This window comes from Glandiceps talaboti, chromosome 8, assembly GCF_964340395.1.
Source record: "Glandiceps talaboti chromosome 8, keGlaTala1.1, whole genome shotgun sequence".
Taxonomy (NCBI): Eukaryota; Metazoa; Hemichordata; class Enteropneusta; family Spengelidae; genus Glandiceps; species Glandiceps talaboti.
In genome coordinates this window covers 7,071,594-7,099,353 of record NC_135556.1, presented here as the reverse complement: position 1 = coordinate 7,099,353, position 27,760 = coordinate 7,071,594, and the positions used below count along the sequence as shown (strand labels likewise).

General features: G+C 34.4%; 3 protein-coding genes across 3 annotated transcripts in view; 2 read left to right on the top strand and 1 right to left on the bottom strand.

Annotated features, from left to right (window-relative positions):
• Positions 1-576: 576 nt before the first annotated feature.
• On the top strand, positions 577-6,865 carry LOC144439002 (uncharacterized). The gene is made up of 5 exons (XM_078128241.1): positions 577-645; positions 1,954-2,095; positions 3,512-3,599; positions 4,409-5,309; positions 6,478-6,865. Exons 2-5 carry the CDS (start codon positions 1,980-1,982, stop codon positions 6,552-6,554), a joined length of 1,182 nt encoding a protein of 393 aa, XP_077984367.1. The 5' UTR covers positions 577-645; positions 1,954-1,979; the 3' UTR covers positions 6,555-6,865.
• Positions 6,866-8,233: 1,368 nt separating this feature from the next.
• On the bottom strand, positions 8,234-15,073 carry LOC144439461 (histone PARylation factor 1-like). The gene is made up of 6 exons (XM_078128747.1): positions 14,943-15,073; positions 14,584-14,767; positions 13,522-13,656; positions 10,528-10,813; positions 9,403-9,638; positions 8,234-8,821 (listed from the first exon to the last, which is right to left on the bottom strand). The coding sequence occupies exons 1-6, from the start codon at positions 15,069-15,071 to the stop codon at positions 8,520-8,522; spliced, it is 1,272 nt and encodes a 423-aa protein (XP_077984873.1). The 5' UTR covers positions 15,072-15,073; the 3' UTR covers positions 8,234-8,519.
• A 290-nt stretch (positions 15,074-15,363) lies between these two features.
• The window catches only part of LOC144439094 (H(+)/Cl(-) exchange transporter 3-like), a 53,080-nt gene continuing 40,683 nt past the window's right edge, over positions 15,364-27,760 (top strand). The window contains exons 1-2 of the mRNA XM_078128355.1: positions 15,364-15,492; positions 25,476-25,669. Of these exons, the coding sequence (XP_077984481.1) occupies positions 15,476-15,492; positions 25,476-25,669 (211 nt within the window). The 5' untranslated portion in view covers positions 15,364-15,475. The remainder of the gene's footprint in view (positions 15,493-25,475; positions 25,670-27,760) is intronic.

The window sequence follows — 27,760 nt, the reverse complement described above, 5'->3', positions numbered from 1 at the left end:
GGGTGAGGTAAACAACACCTGTAAACAATCTGTCTATTCATATTAGCACAAAAGGTACAATATAACAAGCAGTCAACCTTAAACATACCATTATATTGCATCAGACATTTCCTTTCCTTAAAAGTATATATTGAAAGAACGGCATAAGAGATAGATTCACAGATAGCTATTTTTAAAAATGGTATTATACAATGCATTTAGAAAACAACCAATAAAACAGACAAATAAATTAAATGTGTTTTTTCCAACTATTCTTGCAAGACAGAGCACACATTTCTTCTGAAGCAATGAAATATGGCGGCAACGTTTTGGACAGTGCAAACAAATACCCCCTAGTAGAAAGTGGATTAAAGGTCATGTTACCATGACTACTGCAATGGATGCACTCGAAGCATGACCTCATCAGTAAATCTTATTACAAATTGTTTAAGAAAGCTATTAAACAGCATTTTAAAATGTTTAAATTTCAATGGGTTATGTTCCTTGATATTGAACAGACTTTTCTGCCATCACGTCATCACTCTATTCGCATGCGCACATATTAAATGAAGCGCAATAGGGGTAACCCTATTGACACATTCATTGCAACCAGGGCATGCAAGCAAATGAGCTGTGAAAATCTCTTGCATCTTAAAAAAATAAAGGGTAAGTGCACATACAATGTATATACCGTACTACCTATTTATCTACCTAAACTTTTATTGCCACATATTTTCCTTGTAGTATGTAGTAAAGTTACTGTAGAAAATTCTGACTTGTCAACCTTCAAATTTGAGTCTGTAGACAATAATGGTCCCCGCTATATTGTAGTGGTACATTGTCGTTGCTGGCAAATTCCAATTTCATTTAACCCCAAAACATTGTTTAATAAAGTAAATTCTGCTAGCACATATGTTGCAAAAGTAGTAGGATGATGACATGATTATTCTATATGCTTCACCAGAGCATGAACAATAAACAGGCCATGCAAACGCCTTGTCTTCCTTTACAGCTAACATGGCCCACATGGAAATCAGCTTTTATTGTTTCCTGGTTACATATCCTGTTTATAAATCAATTTTACTGCTACTGCTGTTACTTCTGGTGACCAGGTGCAAGATAACAGACTAAATATAATAGACTACGTACAAATTGTAAAGGAATAGAGGAAGAAGATTGATACATAGCAAACTATAAAACAAAGATATAAACTATTTAGTGTCATTTATAATATCAATTCAGAATTCAATAATATAAAAAAGAAAGAGCAATTTCAATTTATAATGCAATCAAAACAAAAAGAGATTATAATTGCTCTCTTTATATCTAAACTCATGTAAAAATCAAGAAAATTGTTTTACATAATATATATATAGAGTTATATTCTTCTTTCGCCAAGTAGAGTGCTCATTCATAGTGTAAATCCATAATGTAATATCATACTCGTCTTCTTTCATTTTTATATATATATATATATATATATATATATATATATACTTATTTTATATATATATATATATATATATATATATATATACTTATAACCGTAGTGTTCTTTATATTACACTAATGTATCCAAATAGAATTTGTCAATGTTCAACACAATTGTAATATAGCTGTATCACATCTTATCTTATCTATACACATTGTATGATGTATTTTAAACCCTTTTGTACTACAGTACTAGCAGTGACTGTCTTTGATACTTGAGCCTAAAGATAATAACTGACTTTTTGGCATACTATTACTAGCATTTTAGAATCAACCTAATACTATATCTCAGCCTATAGTTGAAAGTGGGATAATTTATCATATGGATTTGAAATGACACTGCAATGCATACTGTCATGCCATTCAGTCAACAGATCCAACGACCTTAAAATGCCATATAGTATTGATACAAGATTTTAATAGTCATCCAAACGCAAGAATCAGATATTGACTTGTTTGTATTTTGCTCTTTTTGTATATTAGACTCACTGAGTGACATATAGTGGATTATGGCTGAAGGAGGGCAAAGCATGAGCAGTTGTTGTGATAATGACCTGCCTAATACAGGACGAGAATGGAGACAAAACAATCCATATCGCAGTGATAGGACTTCGGATATCCCAAGGTACATTTGTGTGATCTTTGAGAGTTTGAAACTTACTTAGATATCAGCAACTTGTTCTCTTGAATGAGAACACTGAGTGACCCATTTCATTATTTTCATCAGGTATAAAATCAAGCAAAAATGTATAAATACTATTGTACCATAAATCTACAGCTTGTTGTAGAGTGAAACTCATTCCAGTACAAATGTTCTCATTCCGGAATGTCCTTACAGTGGCCATATGGATGGCAAAGGGTACCAAAAAAATGTACTTATTTTTGATTTTCAATTCATAAACCAACTCTACTATGTTTTTAAACTTTTGGAAAAAACAATGTGAAACAACATATACTAAATCCTTGTTTGTAACTCAATAAATTGCAAAACATTTCAAAATATGTAAAATATTTATTAAACGTAAAATAACAAACTTTTAACACAATTTTTAGCTTTTTATAATTTATTGAGTTACAAACACAGACTTGGTCAATGCTATTTCACATTGTTCTTAAAAGTAGGGAAAAATATTACAGATGTCATTCAGCCACTAAATTCACCTGTCTTTATATTATGCAAATTAATTGACTGGTACAGATTACACAATATTAACAATAATTATATTATTAGCTCGCGCAGCGGCAGCAAAGCTGCCGCGAAGCGGCTCAATGACTAGTACGCATGCGCGTCGTATATACTATTCAAAAAAAATTGGTGGTTCTCCCAATGATGCATTGCGGCGCGCACTGACTATGCATGCGCCTTCCATATACTACGTGCATTCTCCACGCGCTACCGTATCATCGTATATCATAGGCGACATAACATCACCATGCATTGCAATATTGTAACAGTAGGCCTGTTGGCACGATTATCGTAACATTGTAACGAGTATCGAGGCATCACTGTACCTCAAGGAGAAATTGTTACACTATTTGGAAGTTTGATGCAAGGTGGTACGCGATACGGACCACTGATGACATAGCGCAGTTTAATTTCCGGGTTGTGGAAGTGTGGTTTTGATATTTATATTGTCGATATTGTTTTTTTTACATGTTTTAAAAAGAATATCTACTTTCCTATGTTTGTTGGTACAGTAACATTCCTAAATCATCGAGTTGAATTGTCCAAAGACCAACGTACGTTGGTGGATGGTCTATGATAAGTTGGCTGATTGAAAATGAACAATATTAATCTAATGGCTATGATGGTTTTTGAAACCAACAACTGCATAGAGTGTTGACTTGCTTTACTAATTCTCGTCCATGTCAGAGAATTAGATGTCATTCAATAAAATAAATTTTGATGGTCAATACCCCTGGAAAATGACCCAAATCAAGTGTATCAACCCTGGCCCAGGCAGCCGGTCACAAATGAATCTACCCTGCGCGAGCTTATGGGCTTTGCCTAGTTATGATATTATTTTTTTTATCATTACAGATTATCAGCTCTCTTACCAGGTACAGATGATGAGACACACATTGGTTTAGAAAGCCCTCACAGTACATTCAATTCTGAACACTGTCAGGTAATTATGACTGTTAAAGGATAATAAAGTGTGGCTGGAACTATCATACGACTGCTGACATCAGACTGTGGACAGACGTAACCTGTTACAAACAGGGAAAGTAAACAAATGAATTGGATTAATAACACTTGGCACAACATGTTGGAACAGCAGAGACTTATATTACACAACATGGTTTGATAACAACAGTTTTATGACCTCTTTATGTGTACATGAAATGCCAGGGGTACTGGAAATTGTTTGTGAACATGACTATTATGTAATGTGGCCATAAAACTGTTCTTATCAAATGATGGAATGTAATACAAGTCTCTGTACTTCCAACATGTTGTACATGCCAAGTGTTATTAATCCAATTTAGTTGTTTACTTTCCGCGTTTGTAAGCAATGTTCCATTTGAAAATATAAACGATTTTTAAAAAGGCTTTTAACCATATTATGGAACATACCATAAGTACACCACTCGAAATCACACCCATCTTGCTATTTTCATTCATAAAACAATAGAAGTGATAAAAACCAAATTTTAAGTACATCGCCTGAAATCACGTCTTTCAATAGCACTATAGTAGAAAGTCGTGAGCATCCTTGGTCTTTTCATTTGTAATACAATAGAAGTGATGCCTTTCTTGGTTGAGTCGTGAGCCATAGTCCATAGTCCGTAGGCATTTGTTCGGGGGGCATTTGTCCTACGGGGGCATTTGTCAGGGGGGCATTTGTCCGGGGGCGTTTGTGCGGGGGGCGTTTGTCCTGTTACCATATAGCATAACCAATTTTGCTAATAATTCTTTGCTTCATTTGTCATGTAGGTAAAAGACAAGCCCTTTCTGCCTCATCACCTTCAAAATGTGGAAAATCGTTCACATTTCAAGGGACTGAATGATCAATCACTTTCCAAAGAGGTTGAACAGATGGAGAGGTGGGTAGCAAAATTACGGTCTGAAATGGATGCAAATGAGCAAACACGAAGCGACTGTGATAAGGCTTTACGAGAACTCCAAGGCACAGCTAAACATATATTTCGGGTGGTTGATGCAACCCTTAATTTGTATACTGAAAGTGCAGGAAAACAAACTGAAGGAGTGACAAGACTCCATGAGCTGTGTATTGATTTGCAGATGATGCAATATAGGGGGAATGAAGCAAATGACGAGGTGAAGCAAGAAATGAAAACTTTAAGACATCGGGTTGGCAAGTTAGACAATTTGCACCAAACTGAAGTTGAAAAATTAAAGATGGAAAACAAAGATCTGAATGACAAGTACAACAAGTTACGGGATGAGATACCAGCCATGATAACACACGCTACACTTCCCCTTACAACAATGTTAAACATGACAACTGATAATCTCCAGAGACAGATGGATAGGATGAATGATATGCTAAGAGATAGTCCGAAATCATCTCACGTGCAACCAAGTCCACCGGTAAATGTTCACATCGAAAACAAACCAAATACTAGTGTCTCTGTTCCTGTAACTATACCCTGTCACGGTGCGTCAAGTTCTGTTACACCCCAGCCAAACTCCTTGGGCATGCATGTGCCTGCTGATAGACACAAGGTATCGAAAGCTGAAGAGCCTAGATTTACAGTAGATGAATCAAAGCCTGCAAACGCCTCATATTTGTGTGCACAGTCACACTCACAGCCAGCATTCACGATAACAGATGAGGCAGGCATCAGGGACTCTCTCACAGATGGAACCCAAAGTAGGTGAAATCTTATTTGTTGTATTCAAGGTATTCAAAAAGTGGACATATGGATGACAAGTTGATAGTTATTTGGGATTTTTCATTCATAAAACAACTCTATGTGACACAACATATACCAAGTCCTTGTTCGTAAAATTGTACAAAATATAAAAATATAAAGATACTACCAATGGCAATGTGCGCAACTGAAATCCAATGTTTGACATGCACATAGTGAGAGAAACACACCTCAAATATGAAAACACCCCTACAGGATAATGGAACATCCCAAGGACTTTAGCCAAGTGATTATGTAACATTATATAACCATACCTCATAGACTCCATCATAATTTATTATGATGAATTATTTTGACAGAAAATCACTCTTTTGGATGTGCATTGAAAACCGCTCATTGGATCGGTGTGAACAATTTTTCATCTGTACACCATAAGCAATGTCCCTACTAAGTTGAATCGATCCAGTGGTTTCTCACTTTAAATTGTTCATGCACACACACACACACACACACACACACACACACACACACACATACATACACACACACACACACACACACATACATACACACATACATACATACATACATACATACATACACACACACACACACATACATACATACATACATACATACTACACACCCACAAAACTTGACATCAATAGCACACTGAACCTCATGATCAGTTCAGTTGTGCTAAAAAAATGGGTAAAATGCATGTTAATGTACGTACAGTAACAATTTTATACCCATTTTTTTTTTCAATTTATTAGTTACACACACAGACTTGGTATATGTTGTTTCACATTGTTTTTTCAAGTAGGAAAACATAGTAGAGTTGTTTTATGAATGTAAAAGCCAAAATAAAAACCCATTTGTCATCCATATGGACACTTCAGTGGTGTCAAGAATAACATCTTAACCATGGAAAATCATATGCATGATGTACTTTTACTCCATCAGTAAAAAACATGGTATAAATTACATTCCAATCGAATACCTTTCAAATATAGGAAGAGGTGCACTGTGTGGGGATGAAATCTGTTTGTTAGTTTTATTCTTAGGAATTATTACATCTGAAAGTTATTTCTGTTCTATTTTATATATATATTTTTCACACAGTACAACTTCTCAACCAATGTTCCCCCTGTAATCTTTTTGCAGGAAAGTCACCAGTGTGCATGTCATCAGAGACAGAAGACGCATCAATAGGCAAGCCACCTGATCTTCTAACTGACTGACATGACAACCAACCATAACTTTATATTTGAAACAAGATTTTGAGTTATGATTTTAGATTCATTGTGAACACCTATTATGAACAGCTGAGTACACGCAGAATGACATAGCAAGTACGGCACATTATGTGGTAATCGCTGCCATCTTGGTTTGGCTTCTGCCTTCCATCGTCCTGGGTAAGCCACAGAAAACTATGACAAATATCACTTCAAGAACAACGCATTTTAAAAAGTGCCCCATGCATTCAGTTCTTGAACATGCAGGTGAATGTCCACTAGACTGTAAGGTACGCCGTGACGGTGCGCCTTCAAACATCGACCAACCCCTATGAGGAGGCCGGTGAGGGCGAAACGTCACGACGTATCTTACAGTCTAAATGTCCACCAGCATCACATATATTCTAGAATTGCCAAGTTTGAACTTCAAACCACAAATTATATTACTTCAAATACTCTGTAGTCATATTACAGTTTATGAGAGAAGATTTTATAAAGTGAATAATGAACAAGAAACACAGAATATGTAAAAAGTACCTTTTTTATTTCTTGATCAGTTGATCAGAAAGTATGTATGCCAGCCTACAATATTACGATGCCAAGGACTATGGTATACGAATACAAATGATTGCCTCATTTCAACAGTTATTCACACTGCATTACTAGTACTGTGGTTATAAGTGCTTTAACTGAATTTACATGTAAAGTATGATTTAGTTTTAGATTCCATTTTGACATTTATTATCGCCATAAATGATTAATTCAAAATATCCTTGTCTGATCATTTGTGAAAGAAGGTGCAACATGAAGAAAACAAATTTTCTAATTTGAGAACAAAACTGTTGACAGAATGACGCAAATTTCCAACGGAGAAGTTGTAAACGGGGGAGAGATTTGAATGCTTGTCAATTTAATAAACAAATCTGAAATTCAGACTTTCTAGCTAAAAAATTTGGCCTGAACACTAATGCTAAAATTTCCAACACATACAAAGATCAGTGTTTTTGTTTTGTTTTGTGTGAGAAATAAAGAAAGCTACCTAAGTATGTTCCTGAGGTATTTTACTGAGTTTCCCGGGAAATTATGGTACATGATATGGAAATCTATGCAAGGTTTGCAATATTTCTTTCCCTCTGTTACTTAGGTTCCCCATCAAAAATACAAAAAAAGATGGAAACCTATGCAAATCTTCACTGATCCCCCAAACCTTACCAAGGTTCCCCACCACAATGATGAAACAAGATGGAAACTTATGCAAGTCTTCACAGATTCCCTGCCCCACCCCACCCCTTACTAGGGTTCCTCACCAAAACTATGAAAAAAGCTGGAAACCTATGTGGGTCATCACTGATTCTCCCTGTCCAACCCCACCCCTTACTAGGGTTCCGAATTCCACACCAAAACTATGAAACAAGATGGCAACCTAGGCAAGTCTTCACAGATTCCCCCCACCCCACCCCTTACTAGGGTTCCTCACCAAAACTATGAAACAAGATGGCAACCTATGTTGGTCATCACTGATTCTCCCTATCCCACCCCATACCTTATTAGGGTTCCACACCAAAACTATGAAACAAGATGGCAACCTAATACATGTACAGGTCTTCCCAGATTCCCCCTGCCCCCATCCCACCCCTTACTAGGGTTCCCCACCACAATGATAAAACAAGATGGAAACCTATGCAAATCTTCACTGATCCCCTACCCCTTACTAGGGTTCCCCACCAAAACTATGAAACAAGATATGATAATCCATTCAACTTTTACTAAAATATCCTTCTCTCTATTACTGGGTTAACATGGGTTCTACTGGATATAGGTTGATTTTCAATCAGATTGATACCTAGTGTGACATCACTTTTTTCGTTTCTTTGTGACATACAAGTGCTGTCAATCTTAACAGTAGAACTATAAACATTCTCAGTACAAACATATACACATACTACTATGCTACCAATTACGTCACGGTATCTATGACAACTGACTGAGATTGGTCTTATTCCTATGTTTCAAATGTTTGGTGATAATTTCTCCAAACACATCACGGCGTAATAAGGAGTAGGCCAAGGGTAGTAAGTTTTCAATCACTGTATGAAATATACTAGACCCATAACAAAACAAATCTATGCCTAACTCGTAACCTTCGCCGTAATCACACTCATCATTGGCAAACTGTACTAAAGTAATGATTTCTTGCAAATCATCAAATTTCATGGTTCTTTCATCATCTGTACTGCTGTCAACTATAGCCTTCAAGATGGCCTTCAGAGATGCTGTGAAAAGAAAAGGAAAGGTAAAGATGTCATACACATATTATTTCTGATTTCTCTAAGGATGTATGTTTCATATTTCTTAACATCCAAGACTGTAACATTGTCATTTAGTGGTGCTGTTAATGTTAAACTTATCTCACTACATAAACATAACATGCAGCAGTGCAACATCCATGATGTTTTCACTGAAGGTAATAGGTATTTACATGTAGCAGTCATGAATATACATTCATTGTTCACCTACTACATATACACTTTTTCTGACTCCCATGAGGCAAACATAACATGTGTAGCACTACATCCATTATGTTTTCACTGAAGGTAATACTAGATACTTAGCAGTCATGAATATTCATTGTTCACCTATTGCATACACGTTTTTGCTGACTCCCATGTTGCCCAAAGGATAGACAACTTCAACTTGAGGTTTCCCTGAAATCGCACGCAATGTTGGTGATACAACACCATGAAATGACACTCCAGAACCCTAAGTTCATGAAAATTCCTATTTTTTCCGGGAGTGACATTCCCTTTCAATATTAATACAAATAAAGTTTTGATATATTAAGTACTGAACTTACCATCAGTTTCTGGTAATTCTCTGTATCCGATATCATCTACAACTGGAACAACAATACCAGCTTTATGAAATGTCTTTGTCACTACCTTTTTGTCTCTGGCTTTCATATTTTTCGTCTTGGCTTCTAGAGAATACTTTTCTTTCTTGGCCCAACTCGATAATGCCCCATCTAATTTTTGCAATTGGGTTTTCTTTTTCTTATCCTTGGTTTCCTTGGCGAGCTTGTCAAGATGGATTCTGTTTAAAGAAGAAATTTGATGTATGGGAAAGCTTGATTACTGATTTATAATAATATATGATGTGATGCAATATACTGTGATGTAATGCATCATTTAATAAATAATACAATACAATACAATATCAAATACAATACAATACAATTACAACACAATACAATACAATGCAATACAATACAATTGCAACACAACATAATAATATATAATGCAATACAATACAATATATGCAATACAATAAAATACAATTACAACACAACAAAACACAACACATTACAATACAATAACACAATACAATACAATACAATACAATACAATAACACAATACAATACAATACAATACAATACAATACAATACAATATAAATATATAAACGATAACTGTTGTTTGCATGTAGAAACTAAATGTCTGCAAGGTATGCTATGACAGGGCGCCCTCACACATCGGCCAACCCCTTTCATGTCTACATCAATCATTATCTTTGCTGGTGCTTTTCCAACCAATTCTGGTTGGAGCCAATCAACTATAGTTCTGTGATAAAAGGTGTTAAAATGACAACGATTTATAGCCATTTGTAGCTAATTTACAGCCAACTTGCTTAACTGATACAAACATAACTTTCCATCAACTCTTGTATCTCATCAACTGCAAACAATTGACAGATTACAATCAGTCTCATCACCAGAGTCAGACACTGATATGTGATTTCTAATCAACATAATGACCTACAGTTATGTTTCATCTTTTAGTCACTAGTTTAAGGCAGAGCTTCAATCTTCTCATCTGTATGCCACAGACCTATTAAATAGTAATAGGAGCAAGGCAAATAAGGGCTGAGCAACAGGATGTATCTTATATTCTAGAGTTGAAAGTACTTTTAAAAAAATGCTTACTTGACAGCAGCAAACAGATTCTCCCCCTGTGGTTTAATGGTACAGCCCACAGCTGCTGAGTTAGCAGCGACAAAGACAGGCATCTCATTGGGATCATCTCTGTAATATCCAAGATGGTGTTGGCTTGTGTCATCTCCCTTGACAACGGTCAAAAACTCGGGTGGGTCATAGTAGTATCTCCAATGAAGGACGTAACATGGTCTCTTGCCTTTATGACTCTTAAATTTACCAGCTAATATATCAAAGGGTCCCACCAGCTGTAGGCCTAGTGTTTCCATTAATGCATCTGTAAGAGTAGACAAAGAGGCCTATTAGTAGTAAATGACCATGCATGTCCAATAATTTTTATGGACTTTTGCATACCGAGGTTGTACGGCATTAGGGCCTGACTGTAAGCCGTATTGCTGAGGTCCGCAAAACCCATATAAGGTCTGTAAAGATTTTATCACATTATACCCTATGGAGCATTAAAATACATTTATTTAGAAAACATTATTTTGCTTGTTTTTGGAGAATATAACAATTCTCACAACTGATCTTATTTTTTTTTACAATGTTAAAACTTTAACCTTTAAATTTATATTTGTTTAAATAGAAGTTATGTTTACATCTGCAAATATATCATCTTCTGAATTGGACGTTTGGGGTACCAGTCAGTGTGAATTTCCTATACACATTTGTATGTAGACAAGAGCGCCACCATGTGGCATCAATGTAAAAGGTTAACTTTACTCCACACACTACTTTTTTTGGATCTTGAACGATGGAGCTATACCAAGTACCACTACTTCCATTCGAGAAATTTCATGCAAAAGTAGCATGAAAACTAAACTGAGAGACTAAAATGAGAGTGTCCTAAGTTTACCTAGACACTTGATTGATTGATTGATTGATTGATTGATTGATTGATTGATTGATTGATTGATTGATTGATTGATTGATTGATTGATTGACTAACTGACCTTATTTGGGTAAGTATGCCTTGGTGTGATATAGCAAATTACTGTAGGAATGTGAGGGCTCTGTTGCTCACTGAATTAAAATGGAGGTGACATGTATGTGACACTGGGTATATGCTATTAATGACCAATAAGAAAATTTAATGTATTTTCACATATTACATGAATTCATTGTTGAGATAGTCAAATTCACATTGCCCAAACTGTATGTCACACACATATTTTCATCTTTAACAGTGGTAGATATAAGACATACTAAAATAAATAAAATACTTTGTCAAGAAGTCTGGTGTAAATGGAAACTTTACGCATGTATATAATTATGTATACTGAACTTTACTGACTTCAATGATTACAATGTGTTAGATTACTTACATTTTGCTTTCATTTGTAATGACTTATCATGTCTGAAAAGTTGTCCTAAACTACCTGTATATATATATATACAGAAGTATCAAAAATAAAATGTGTGTGACACATACTGCAAAGTAATGGCAACGTCTGATGAAACTGATTCTTTTACTAAACATTCACCAACGCTAAAATTGCCAAAGTAATGATCTCATTTCAGGAACATTCCTATGCACTTACATATGTATTGTGAGATTTGGATGATGAACATACACACCTTTTCTAAATCCTATTTCAAAGTAATAACATGATTCTAACTTGGCAGCCCAATCCAACAATGATAAACTTTAAAAAAAAAACCTATTTAAGACATGAGACCTTACAATGTTGCATATGTACCAGAGATTACCTGCACTGGTGTGCACACATACTAGTGGTAGTTGCACTGCTGAACACATTATTGCGTACCTGCATGCAAATGATATGCAAACGAGTATGCAGTCATACGTTCTACACAAATGCGCATGATGGGCATAGTGTCATTTTTATGGAAATTTGTTGTTTCGGATAAACATATGTAGTTATAACATAACCCCATGCCATGTGAGTGCAAGTGTGGATACTTAGTATTTGCACTCATGCTTGCAGTGGTTTCTGCTGCACTGTCACTCACTACACTCAAGAAAGTACTGTCGCAGAGAACACTGCAAGCATTCATGTAAATACCCTGAGTACACCACACTTGCACTCACACATCATGGGGTGGTTCTGTCATATGATTACATGTAGAATTTTATTTAAACACACACTCTAAAACTGTATTAATTAACCATAAAAAACTGATTTTTCATGAGGGGAACATTGCCTTTACCAGCAAAATGCAATTCTTGCACTTTCTTACCAATTCTTATCAGCTCATTACCATAACTAAGTGTTTGTTTTTTGTAATTACATCTGATAAGCCTGAGTTGTAGCTGGTACAGGTACTAGGTCAAGACTAAAATGCTGTCGACCGAATGTGTGCAAGTACTAGTGAGTGTGTTATTCCGCTGTGAGGCACAACTGGCTTGGGTGAAAGGTCACGATTTGGCTTGGGTGAAAGGTCACGATCCGATCGCGAGCATAACATTAGGATACATTGTGCACCGTACATTGACGATGTTACATGCGGTATATGGACATCAGATATGGGAATTTGCTATTTAAGTATCTCTGTGCTTAATTTTTCAAAAAATTATTTAACTAACTATGGAACGAGAAAAACTGTAGTTCCGAGTGCAAGGTTACTTTCAAGGAGTGAATGTTTGTGTCAAGGGACGTTATCAGCTGTTACAACCTTTATAATCCTATTACAGTTGACATTGCAAACAGATTAAGAGATTGTCAACAACCCGACTTGCCCATTGATGAACTCGGGTTATCCGTAGTTTGTTTTACTGAGGCATTTCCGACATGTTGAGCAACCCTTCAAAACTGTACACGGAATGTAACAATGGGGAACATAAAGTCTCACTATCCAAGAGATTTGGGCATATGCTCATGGAAAGGTGATTGGCAAAATGTACATGAACAACCTAACCATGACAAATGCTCAATCAAATTATTTTCTTTCACTTTTCTTATGTTATTATATATTCAAATATAATATTAGTGCATCATTGTGTATATTAGCAATTTTCCTCACCTGTTGGTGTTTTGGAGTTGAGTGATTTACAGAATTCCCAAAATTCATAGAAGTCTTCTGGCATTTCAACTTTGAACTTCATCTTGATTTCTTCCCTGACATCAGATGGTGTTGGTGGTAGATCATCATCATCTTCTGTAAAGATTATCAAATACAGTACTTTATTTAAATGTTATCTTCACAAGTGAAAATCTACCAAGAGTATATCCCATATCATTTCCCATGAGGTTTCTGTACTGGACTTTTATCATATACCCAGTATTGCCTTCCAATATAACCCAATGGAGAGCATGTGCATCAAACCATGCAATAATTTTCTGTATCACATCCAGCACACTTTGCCCAATATGACAAGTGGCACACTCATCAATATCCATTTGTACAGTTATAAGTAATACATTGTACTTTAGAACCTGAGACATACACATACATATACGTATACTAAAGGGAATGTTATGATCCATATATTCACAAAATGGTATATACCAAATATACTCTTCAGGCTGTGATTATATCAGGCTCTATGGTACATGAATGCCCCACTTTAAATAGCATCATTCAAATACATGTATAACAACTTAGTGCAACTGTTTCTAGGACATTGCATTTTGCAGCCTCGTTCCATTTTGAAGCCTCTGTTGAAGGCTGTGTGGTCAGCCTTGCAACAGTTCTCTACACTCAGTATTTGAAGGCATTATCAAAGTCAGTACTTTTGGCCATACCTCACGTAAAAAATGTACCTCATTATGCAGAAAATTTGGCATAAAATTAGCATATCACCTGTTGGCTATCAAGGTTAACATGTATTTCTACAACCACATTTTTGTTAATTTCACACCATTACAACATGATATATACATCATGTGGCAAATCAATAATTTACCTGTATTAAATAATTATTCTTTTGAGGAATACACAATAAACCACGCTGGAGTCTTGAGAATTGTAATAATTCTGCTGGAAGTTTTTCTATTTGTGGCGTGAACGCATAATGGATATTCTAACTTTTTAAACTGTGAAGATATGTTTTCTTTCCGCAAGTGTAATGCATTAGAATTGTACCATTTGTATCTGCTTCTGTGTCCTCCTCTTCATTCACCTCCTCAATCTTCTCTCCCTCCTCCTCTTTATCATCTACAACTACATCTTCAAGTTCCACGTTTGTTTTCTTTTCTGTTGGACTTGGTTCATCTTTGGTATCAAGGGGTGTTTTCTTAGCCTTCTTGGCAGGCCTCTCCTTAGAATCCTGAAAGACAAATTCATGTAATCTTGGCTTTATACAATTACAATTTACATGATGTATACATTACTTATTCCCACATCAATGACATTGGGCCATGTACTACCAATGACCGTCAAGTTAAAAAGTAGGACGTTGTCCCGTGGAAAATTTGCGAAATTGTAAGTTCATTTTTACTGACCTCATCTTCTGCACTCTTCCTTTTCGGATGACGGAACCCGGACAGATGTTGTTTATTCTTTCTGTAACATTTTTCTCCGTACTTACAGACTGGTTTGGTATCATCTTCACTTGAGCTTGAATCAGCCATATTTCGCGCGGTGGAGGGACAGAGGTCATGACCTGGAATCATTCATTGTCATTTGGGTTTATTATGTTATTGTAAAATCAAAGTAGTTTTCAGGCCATTGTTGGACATATTTTTAGATTTTGAGTGGTAGAATAAGATAATAGAGTAATATCCTAAGAAATCAAACGTAAAAAATAACTTTTCAACGACTGTTGAAATTATTGAGACTTTTGAAAGTTTGTACCTATGGTATAGTAGTATCGCCTGAATTTCCCATCAACCTCCGCAAATAAAAAATGGCGATGAGCAGTAAGTGATTTCCTGTGTAAGAGTATCCGTGAAGAAAACAAAATTTCGGTGAAAATTGTGGACTTCCTGATTTTCTACAAATAAGCAAACCAATAATCTGTGTAGTGTTTATAAAGATGAGCACGGAACGGCTGTGAGTATTCGAATTTATCGGTCTCTTTTTATTGGAGATACTGGAAATCTAAAATTATGCAGAAAACGCAGACGATATATAATATGTACGTGTACGGTGTACGTACGTACGTTGGAGTAACAACGTCAAAATATAAGTATGATGTCCCGGAATTAATATAGTCGACGCCCCCATCTATCGCTCTTTTTAAAACTCTAACAAAATGTCTGGAATTTCCTCTTTCATAGTATCTTTATCGGCAGAAACATGAGACAGGTTTGGGGACACACGTCGAGTATTACATAACGTTTGCCTGTGTGGAGTTGTGTTCATTCATGAGTTCAATATATTATATTACACTTTCATAAGTAATTCGAAACTTTGTGAATATGTGTGGCAGATATGACTTTATGAATTGGGAAAAACAACTTATGCTCATTGTTTCAGAATGATTCTGGAGCTAGTTTACCTCCTGGTAACAGTTGCCAAATATTGTCATTTGGTTGTGAGTCATATTTTTTCAATAAGTTAAACTTCTATTGATATGTATCATGGTATCAACAAACCAGACTTTAAGTTTTCATTACAAATTTTCATCACCGATTTTCACGATTTTTGATGTTTAAAGTATGAACAAAAATAAATTAAAACAAATTAGATGTAAACAAGTACATGATGTACATTTTGTAGTCCATACTCAAACATGGCATAGGAAGAAATCAACTACATTTTTGTATTTTGTAATAATAATAAGTGGTTTATTTACCTGAATGTATAAATGATTAATTTGACAAAACCTGGGTACTAACAATGAATCAATGATCCTCCCGAACACAGTCAAATTTTAGTCTGTTCACGTTCTGTAGATACATAAACGTTCAATTGACATACATGTATGATTTACAGTAAGATATAAAGAGGTACAAGCTAAGGTTATATATTATAGTATACAGTTTTCAGCATCATTATTGTTGCATATTCATTGGGTATAGTATACTTAACAATCCCTTGCAAGTGACTGAACTCAAGTCTGGTATTAAGATATCATTTATAAATAATCTGTCATAACTTATTACCTGTATATGATTTTAAAAATGTTGCGGAAATTCCTAGTACCTACATAATCAACTGTTCTAACAGAATACAATTGTAATGTGAAAAAGGAATGCATCGACATTAACATTACATTAAAAGTTTAATCTGGATTTACATGTATGTAAGTATTTTCACACAAGTAAAATGCTTATAAACTAAAGCTGGTGCCAATTTGATGTACTGGTATTAATATGTGCACAAACTTAGTGCATTGTTCATATACATATCAATACTGTAAAGTGATGTTAGAAACATTTCATGTTTTGTAAAATATATGCATCTTTACATGTATGTGTGCCAGAGGTCATATATGTACATATCTGTTTGGCCTTTTAATGAAACTTTTGAAGATAAGTCATTTATCCCAATTTTTCATTACTGGTAAATTTGGTTTTATACATGTAGAACAGGTTGTAATGGTTCAAAGTCATGTACTTTAAAGAGATGTTACATTTGATTGTTTCAGGTTCTCTTCATCAAGTCCATGTGCATATTATACCACATTTACATTGCAGTTACAAACCTTTACATGTTGTGCTAAATTCTAGCTTTTTATTTTCAATTTATTTGTAACTTTATCACCTGCATGGATAAGTCTTCATTATAATTACATGTACACTGTACATGTAAAGTGTGGATTTATTTCATTATTTCGTCAGTGCATGCAGCAAGCATGTATACATTACATATACACACATTTTCCTACCATGATGCAAAGGCTAGGCTGTTTTCTATCAAATTTGGCACAAAGGTTATCAGTTAAGATCATTCAAGTTTGCGACTGTATTTCTTAAACTGATCAAGCATGAGAAAATGATAGCAGTACATGCATAAATTGGAAAAAATCTGTACTGTATTAGCATTGATTGTGTATGACATTTTTAATATGCAAATAATCATGTTATGCCTATTCATGAGAGTAATACTTTTCCTGGCAGTGTGAGTCTTAGTGGATTGACAAATTTGTGAAAGTGTTTTACTAGGTACATGAACTTGTCAACTGAAGTTAACATTTCGTGACTTGCTGCATATGATATGAATCTGGTACCCATAATCCTCCAATGTTATGATAAGCATGAACATGATGTTCGCAACATGATGTAGTTTCTTGACAAAAACTGTTACATTGCCTGAAGCTTGAAATTCACCCAAATTAGCACAGAATAAATGGCCACAACATTTCAAAACTTAGCAATAAACTTGCAATTGAAATAAACTTTTGGGAGTTATGAATTGATATTTAAGAACCTAGAATTGTGTGATTTGTGGCTATAGACCAAGACTAAATTGTACATTACATGTATTTTGGTATCAGGGGTGACTATTTCACTGAAATTTACATGTATGTATGTATGTATGTATGTATGTATGTATGTATGTATGTATGTATGTATGTATGTATGTTTGTATGTATGTATGTATGTATGTATGTATGTATGTATGTATGTATGTATGTATGTATGTATGTATGTATGTATGTATGTATGTATGTATGTATGTATGTATGTATGTATGTATGTATGTATGTATGTATGTATGTATGTATGTATGTATGTATGTATGTATGTATGTATGTATGTATGTATGTATGTATGTATGTATGTTTGTATTAACTTTTTAAACTGATTCCAAAGGCAAGTATTTTCTTTCACATGTACATGTACATAAATGTATATACATGTACTGTATGTACTAATCATTCATCAATTGGTAGAGTTTATGAAAGAAACTTAAAATTGAGCTTTACCTTCAAGGATAGTGTACAAGACATTACTGCTTGCTTGTCATAGACATTAGATTCTGTATCTCTGTATTTATTATTTGTACAGTTGGAAACCAATATGACAGCACACAATGAAACCATATGCTACACAATAAAAGGCAGACTTTTGTTTTCTATTGTACTTCTATGATAGATATTAATAGTCCTATTTAAAGCTCTCACACTTACATTATACCAATACCAGTAACTTTATTATTGTACATTGTGACTGTGTACCATAACTCACTCATCTGCCCTGATATCTCAAACATTCCCATTTTCTGGCATTAATTCCACCTTCTTTGAGAAAGGGCTACTTATAAAGATAATGCGACTATTTCCATTCCTTTAAATTTCATAAATTTTAATTTGCAATGTGTATAAAATTCATATAGATTTGCATGCTGTTCAATCTATGCATACTTGTCAATTGTTCATATACATGTACATGTAAAAGGAAAATACTTAATAGTATTTGGTTTTAAAGCTCCACTACTGAGCTGAATCTGGAACCATTTTTGAAACTGTTTTGTTAAATATAATGACTTACTCAATGATTTTTACACCCTGCACAGTATTGAATCACCCACCATGGGTAAACATATTTGTGTAGCAGTACGTATAGTATGGGGCAATATACAATGTATAGCCAATCAAATTTATTTTTGTGTCCACACCCAAAAATCAGCTCCCTCCTTCATGAATCACTGTCTCAACTTATTACAATACTACTTATAGATGAAAATAGACCTGTAATTGATATGCACAATGTCTAATTATTGGTATTTTAATAATTTTCAGTTACATGTAATATTTTTTGGGTTATCTAATTGAAAAAAAAATTCCTCAGTTATAGCCAAGTGTAGGTTTAATGGCTCAACATCATATATTTTCACTGACTAATAAAATGAAAAATCAATAAATGTAATCTCTCAAATAGAACATAATTCTTCATTGCACATGTTCATTTATAAAAAGCAACTTGGTCATCACAAATGTAGCTCATATCATGTCGTTCTCCACCATGTACAGTGTACAAAATGTAAGTTTGTTAACCTCTTTGTCAGTGATGCTTATCTTCCTTCACCTTCATACATGTACAATGTATGTATGTCATTTCAAAGACCTTCTACTGTGATCGCTTTACTTCATGGTCATAGTTCTTTCATGGTGTACATTTATTTAGAAACATAGGGAATCCTGGTTGATATTCTACAGACTATACTTTCATTCCTTCTCCCATTTACTTCTTCTTCTACCTTTCTGCAGCAGGAGCTTTGAATAGAAAAATGAATATGGAACAGATTGAGTAAGTGCATGTCCAAATATTTTCCCCCGTGGTGAATCATTGTAATGTTGTAACTGTACATGTAAGTGTCCTATATGATATAAATGGTAGTTGGATCATAGGTGCTAGATAAACTGTACAAAGACAATAAACATAATGTCATACATTGTAAGTGCATGTAAAATGGATGCCCATAGTTTGCATGCATAGAGGCTTGTATGTACATGACTGTACATGTATCACTAACATTAGATAAAAAGTGAACCTGCATGTTTACTATCTGCATGTGTTTTATTATACAGTATGGTACCAGGTCACATCTTGTTGTATGCTTGTTAGAAGTATAATAATTGTTCTTGGGTCTGTAATCAACCTTAAGTTCTTGCATGTCTGTTGCTATCAATTGTATTTCTAACATGAGTTTTTGTGTATGTAATGATATATTGTAGGAAATGAAATCCTTTATGCCAGTGTCCGTTTTTGTATACTGGTACAGTCAATGTACATTAATTAAGTTGTGTGTATGTTATGGATGTCTTGTAAGTTGATACACAAGATGTTGGTTGTAACATGTTTATCTACATGTACATATCATGTTCAGTGTTTCCTGTGCTGACACAGCTGGAAATGAATTTTGTAGATTTTTTGTGAACTTTGCTGAGTTTGCATGCATAGATCATTGGATGCAAAGGAAATTGTGAATATAAAACCCAATTTTGACCTCTTTGTGCTTGTTTGGGGTTAAATCCATTGAAGGAAAAACTGTCTGTGTATTGAATCTGGTTATATGTACAATGTATATACATATATTTATTGCTGTTACAAAGGCCACCAGCCCAAATTATACATTTACAGATATGAGCGAAATATAAATGGTTACAGCATACAGAGAGAAAAGGGGAAAAAAATACATAGATGAATGAATAAATAAATAATTAAATACATTCTTTTCTTAACTTGAATTATTTGCACACAAAAATTGCCAAGTTGATTATTACAGAATCCTTATTAAATGAAATGAGGGCATAAATCTCTCTGTAGTAGGTTGTCTATATGACCACTTTGGTAAGTATTTTTCCCTAGATTTTGGTACAGAGGGCAAACTGAAATGAAATGAAATTCGTCCTCAACATCTGTTGACATACAAATTTTGCTAACACGGTTTTCAAAATCGATGCCCAGTGACCTGCCTTCCTCAACTGCCAGTCCAAGGCCAGAGCATCTCAACTGGCTCATATACCCTACGAAGTTTTATATCCATACATGTATTTAAAGTCAAGTACATGTAAGCTTGAAATTTTGATAAAAATGAATCAATTCATACAGTACATGTACATGTACACATACAAAAAAATGTGATCACACAAGCTCCATTGTAGAGGTGTCTTACATCTTTGTAATGAATTGGGTTGAGCATCATTTCCTTTCAACCCATTCCTGAATTGTAAAAATGCAAAACAAACTAAACATTAATTTAGATAACTTCATTTGACTGTTTTTGTTATGAGGGGAAAGTATGTAAAGTCTGTGGGAGTTCATCACCATGGTTACTCATCAAATGGAAGAAGTTTTACCAGGTTTCTCTTACTGTTAGTGTTACCAGGGTTATCAAACTATATTTAAAAATGTTCACGACTGTGACACAGACACGTTTATGTATGATGTAAACCTTGATTAAAATTGTACATTTTGTAAAGGTCACACCACACCAGTCGATGCAATGTAAAATCATGATAGTACAATAAATGTATTAAAATACTAAAAACAGAAACCCAGCATTATATATCACATTGGAAGAAATAAATTTTAATCATCTCATCAACATCTCAGTAGTAAATACAGACTTGAAGGCCTGAAAGTTTTCAAAGTTAAGTTAGAAATGTGATAATGAAGTTCAGCAATCGCATTGATGCCCCCCCCCCCCCCCAACCCTAGCTTTTGCAACACTGTGCAACTGTCCCTTAGTAAAAACAAAGTAACAAAGTACTTTGTACTTACATGTTGTGCATGTGTAGTATAAGGAATCAGGATAGATTATATTGTTGCTCTTGTCGGCCTAGTTGTGTTTGTTTATTGTAATTTATAACTTAGCTGTTATTAGGAAATGATTTATACTGACACATATATTACTTTTGGTGAACATTTCACATGCCACTCATTGACAAGGTAGTTGTTCTTTCAAACACCACCAAACTATGGGCAGTTGTTGGTACTCTACACATATGGTATACAATGTATCAACATATTACAATACATGTGCCTTTATCAGTCTGTGTGGTAGTATTATAGGTTAGTGCTGGACAGATTCTTAATCTTAGGGTTACTTCTGTTTGATAAAATTTTAAAGTGAGATGTCTTAAGTCCTTTTGGTGGTCTCTCATAGCCATTGTTGTCATGCCACATGTATGTTTTAGCTCATAGACTCTTATCCTTCTTAGCTGTAATTGATATGATATGTTTACAGCAAAAATGGCATGATGTATGTGAATGTACATGTACTCTAAAACACCTGTTAAACCAACAGTATTACATTGAAGATTTTGTCACAACAAACACCATTTTATTTGCTCGAAATATATGCACAATTTGTATTTTTGATAGGGAATTTACTTTCTGTAATGACCACTTCACTAAAACAAAGCTTTTTTTATGTCGTTCAAAAAATCCCAGTTTATGAATTCTGAAGTTTATTTGTTTAAGTTTTAAGTGTAAAGTTGTCTCTGGGTAAAGCATCCACAAGAGTGTTTTAGACAAATTTAGGTTCAACATATCATTAGAACTTAGAAGCATCAGTTAGAATGAATTCTATTGTGTATGATTTTGAATGTAATATGTACTATTGTAGCATGAGCATATTACAACGGAAATCATGAGAACTTGTCAAACAGGTATATTGTCGTGGTGGTAATGAGATTTCAAAATTGTACTTTTGGGCACTGTATACTAATTTACACCATCAGGAATATGCATTTTGCTTTTGTTCACACTGCAGTGCATGACATGCATTCAATCGGTAGTACAAAATCTCACAATGGTACTTTGGTTGTTAGTATCCTCTATATATGTACACAACAAGTGGTTTGCCTACAGATTTTACACTGGTATGTCATAATGGTATGACACTCTAATATAATGTTGTTAAGTGTACAAGTGATAAAAATACATTTCTATATAAATCACTGGGTTAGCCAGCATTGATAGTTAATATACATAGGATGAACTTTACACCTGATGACTAGTGAAGATACAAATTGAACTCTAGAGGGCGTCTGTTCATGTTATCAAGAATAGGATTGTCAATTTGTGTAAGGCTGAGCAAAAACTTGTTTCGTTACTCGTCCTATAGAAAATGGAAAATGGTTTGTTTATTTATTTATTTATTTATTTATTTATTTATCTATTTATTTATTTAACTTTGACAATAGTCAGGCAGTCCACACAGGTGACGAACACCTATAAATATGGACCGCATAGAAATGAAAGACAACTGGCAATTGAAACACTACAGTTTAATACAAAATCAATGAGAACAACTGAAAGATACCTAAAAAAGTACAGTAAACGACATTTTGTACAATGACAAACTGACACCCAGGTACAGGGATTTTGTACCATGACAAACTGACACCCAGGTACAGGGATTTTGTACCATGACAAACTGACACCCAGGTACAGGGATTTTGTACCATGACAAACTGACACCCAGGTACAGGGATTTTGTACCATAACAAACTGACACCCAGGTACAGGGATTTTGTACAATGACAAACTGACACCCAGGTACAGAAATTTTGTACAATGACAAACATACACCCTGCTAAAAGGATTTTCATGATCAAACTTGTTCACGAGTAGCTCATGGTAATGGTTGCAACATGAGTATTAAAATTCTGTAAATCCTTGCTTCTAATGACAAGTGAAGTATCAAATTAGTTCCAAATAGAATAGATTGTGTTAAAAGTAGAATGTCCAAATTCTTGGTTTTAAAATAAGGAACTTTCATTGTTAGGATGTCATTATGCCTAAAAGAAATATAATTATCTACATTAACATCATATTTACCATGCTGCAATGATGTGGTAGGTTTTTTTTTAAAGTACCATCATAGTGATCATGAGGATTATATTCAGAGATACATGTACATGTAAAACGAAAGATATCACAGGCACAGAGGCTATCAAAGAGTTTTTCAATTCTTATTTGTTGAATAGGTATGTGTCTTATTACTCAAACCTACATTTGTAATGTTAAACTGTACCTGTGATATTCTTAGGGTGCTGGTGCGTTTCTGTATATTAAACTAAGACTTTGACAGTATCACAGAAGCAAAAAAAGCACTGACTGTGTTTTTGCTAAGTGCAGTAATTAGATAAAATCTACTAGGGTTCCATGTCATTTTACCTGGGTTCCCATTGACATAAAATCACCATAGACTCTATGGAGAAACACTGCCATTTTTACTCCTTTCTCCCTTTCTGTTACCGAGGTTCCCCAACCTTTGCAAAACACTGACTGACAAGAATCCTGTCACTTCACAGGTGATATGTGCAGGGACAAGAAACAAAGCAGTATTTTTTCGTGGCATAGCTTGCTTTACCCTTGAAAAACATGTACATTGTATTTTAGAAAATAATAATTGAGTAAAAGTGAAAGTGAAAAAAAATTAAATTGACAAAAATGAAACAAAAATAATTGAATGTTATCCAACATGCATGTCACAACATACGTTTACTTGAATTAGATTAGAATGTCTTAGAAATATTTGTTTTTTTAACACTTGTACTACATGAAAATGATCATTTTATAAGCTGTGATTCAGTGTGAACAACGATATTGCATTTGTTTCCCTACCAAAACAGGCTACTTATCTTTGTTATTTACATTTGTAATTATGTGGGTTTTTTATGTAAAATTAGAAATGAAAAACATTTTGAAAGACATCAGTAATGGATACAGGAAGTGAGGAAGTAAGAAGTAGTGTAATGAAGATCTCAATCCATAACTCCTCATTTTAAACAAATTAATGTTTCATTAATATGAAACATGCTAGCAAGAACAGTGTGCCCTCAAATGAAAGCCATATATTTTTTGTTGTTGGTGGAAATGATAACAACTGGGTTTTCTTGTGAGTCACCACATAGTAAGGGACAGAGGAACACCAGATTTTAGCATGGTACAAGAAATCACTTTGCACCAGTGGTATGGTAAATTGTGTTACATGTAGAGGGCTCACTGAGTCAAAAATATATTTATACATGTAAATGTGCATACACTTGGATTGCTGGTGACTAGTGTGCTATTGAAGCCAATTTTATGCACTGCTAACAGTGACACACTCTCAAGAAAACCCAGTTTCGTATCATTTTTAAACACAAGAAAAATGTTGTTGTTCATGACATCAGAAGATACACTCATAGTCACCCACCTCATATGTCTGTACTTGCTGTTACCCACGTGTACAGATATGTATGTAGCACATATACAATGTACATGTACGTATATGAGAGTGCTCTCTTGAGGATTCTCTCACCACATAAAAGCTAATTTGCATAAGAATATAATCTTTTGTTATGTTTATTAATTTCTATTGTTCTGAAATTATTGGATATGCCTGTCTCCCATAAATCCAATAAGCTCTTTGGGGCGAACACTGCATGTGTATACATTATATATTGCACATAGCCATTTGGCATCATGTCTGTGTAGGAAATGGAAAAATAGCCATCGGCCTGCCTAGTTGTAATTTAATGATCTTACATGTAGAATGAATGATTGCAGAGACACAGACAGTCCCTGAACACCAATTCACAATGTGGTGCATACAGAATAACCAATGTCACTGCTGTCTATTTCTTTCAGACTAAATCATCGAGCATTATCAGGAATGGACAGTGAAGTGCTTATCGATGATCTAGATTCACCAACACACGTTGATAGATACGAAAGATTTGGTAACATACAAGAAGATGAAGATGACGATCTGATTGATATCACAGATGAAGATGGAAGTACAGGCGGCAAATCAGAAAATAACTTCAGGGATTCCAGCCAAGGTTAGCTGAAATTTGCATTCTGTGTGTCATGATCTACGCATGTATTGTATGTGATATATATGTAATGATGTGCATGTACCGGTACTACTTTTTTGATTAAACGGAAATGACAACTTTGTCTGTATGAGTAATTCAACCTTACTCATCTGCTACTTTCATTCTCCCACTTCCTGTTTTCCTTGCTATTCCTGAAGGATATTCCATACTTACATATGTTGTTATCTATGTGACTTTTTTCTGGAATCTGTTTTGTCAAATTGGATTACCTGATTTCAGAAAATGAAAGATTAAATAAGAATTAATCTGCATCTCTGTGAAAAACAATGTGGATGTAACATGTAGCTGTGATCAGCAATATGACTTGTATAAGATTAAAATGTTAGAAAAACTTGTGTATTAGTTTTTGGGTCCAATTTTATCTACAGCATTGACTGCAAAATACCCACACTTAGGTGTGAGCAGCTGTGACTTCTGTAATAATGGTAGTTTTGTGTATTGAATACTGGAAGTAGCAAATGCCAATTCCATCCTCTTGAAGATAACTTCTGAATTTTTTGAGGATGGATGTCCTCTTGGGGCTGATGACAGTTCTGATATTTGTGTTTAGGAATTGTTAAGTTAATCTACTATCTTATTGAGAGATCATGATCTAGAGATCGAGATCTAGCTAGAGAGACAGATGGGAGGGGAAAAGAGAGAGGGACTCGAAAGTTACAAGATGGTGTCAACCTGTTTGCAAGAATTAGTGCTCCCCGATGAATTTAATATTATTTGTAATACTGTATTGCCAACACTGTGACCTAGATTTGAATGTGAGTAGAAGTGTATAAAAATGAAAATTATCACCACAAAGGGAGACATAATATAGTAGGAAGTATACATTTTGTAACTCGGCACTAGCAGTGTATTTCCTTTACTTATACAGCCAGTCAAACTTTAGTTCATATCTTTGTCAAACAGGCAGCAGGGTTTATATACACAGATAGACAGATAGATGTTGATGTACATATATATGTTATTGTTAACACCTTTTTTCATGTTTATGAAACTCATTACTATAATTAGGTGTTTGCATGGCCAGTTTTAGGTAATGTTTCTGAAACTGTTATAAAAGTGACCCCTTCCCTTTCGTAAATACTATGTTAGTACCATATCATATTGCTACCAAAAGAAATAACAACAGAGACTTTAAGTGGAAATCGATAGATACAAGGATTGTGCAGTTCCAGTCAATGACTTTTTCGCAAAAAATCAAACTAATTTGAAATATTTAGAAACCTTTTCATGCCTTATAGAGCATTGACCTTCTCTTTCCTAAGTTTTTTACCAAAATTTGACCAAAATGTTTTTAATGGAATGTCATTTTCTCTGTTAAACAGAATCACTGACAGAAACTTTACAGGAGGATGTTTTCATCAAAATTTTTTTTTAAGTTTTGAAAGTTAATAAGTCCCTGTAACCAAAAGTAAAGTAGATCATCAATGAACTATAAACCATTTTGTTTTTAATGCTTTCAATAGGACAGTTTCACATCACATAAAGTTTGCTTGATGATTGTCAGAAACATGAAATCAAAACTCCATTTTACCTCCTTTGCTCTCACAATGGTCCACCCCTGCATCATGGAATGTAGCAGACGTATATATTAATTTATAATATGACCTGTGCACTGAATATTGATGACTTCTAAATGCTTATTAATTACCTTTAGATAAATTCTGAATAGTTATCAGTTGTGCATTGATGAATGACCATGTCCAGACTTTGTGAAATATCAGTACTCTGACATAAACAAGTAACTGAATAATTAGCTATAACAACTGTATTTACTATGTAAAATTTGCATATTTGTAAAACAAGATTGCTCGTTAATAGAATTATCCTTCAAAAGTTGATAAAACTATGGAGAATTTCTGATTGGAATTTTATCAGGAAAATCTTAATACTGAAGATACAAAATGTACTCACATCAAAACCATAAAGGAGTTCTGGCTGAATAAAGAAAAATTTAGAGAATAATGTAATTAGTCATGTACCTGCAGCATACTGTTGTAAAATATTTTAACTTCCATTTTAAGCACCTCATAATCA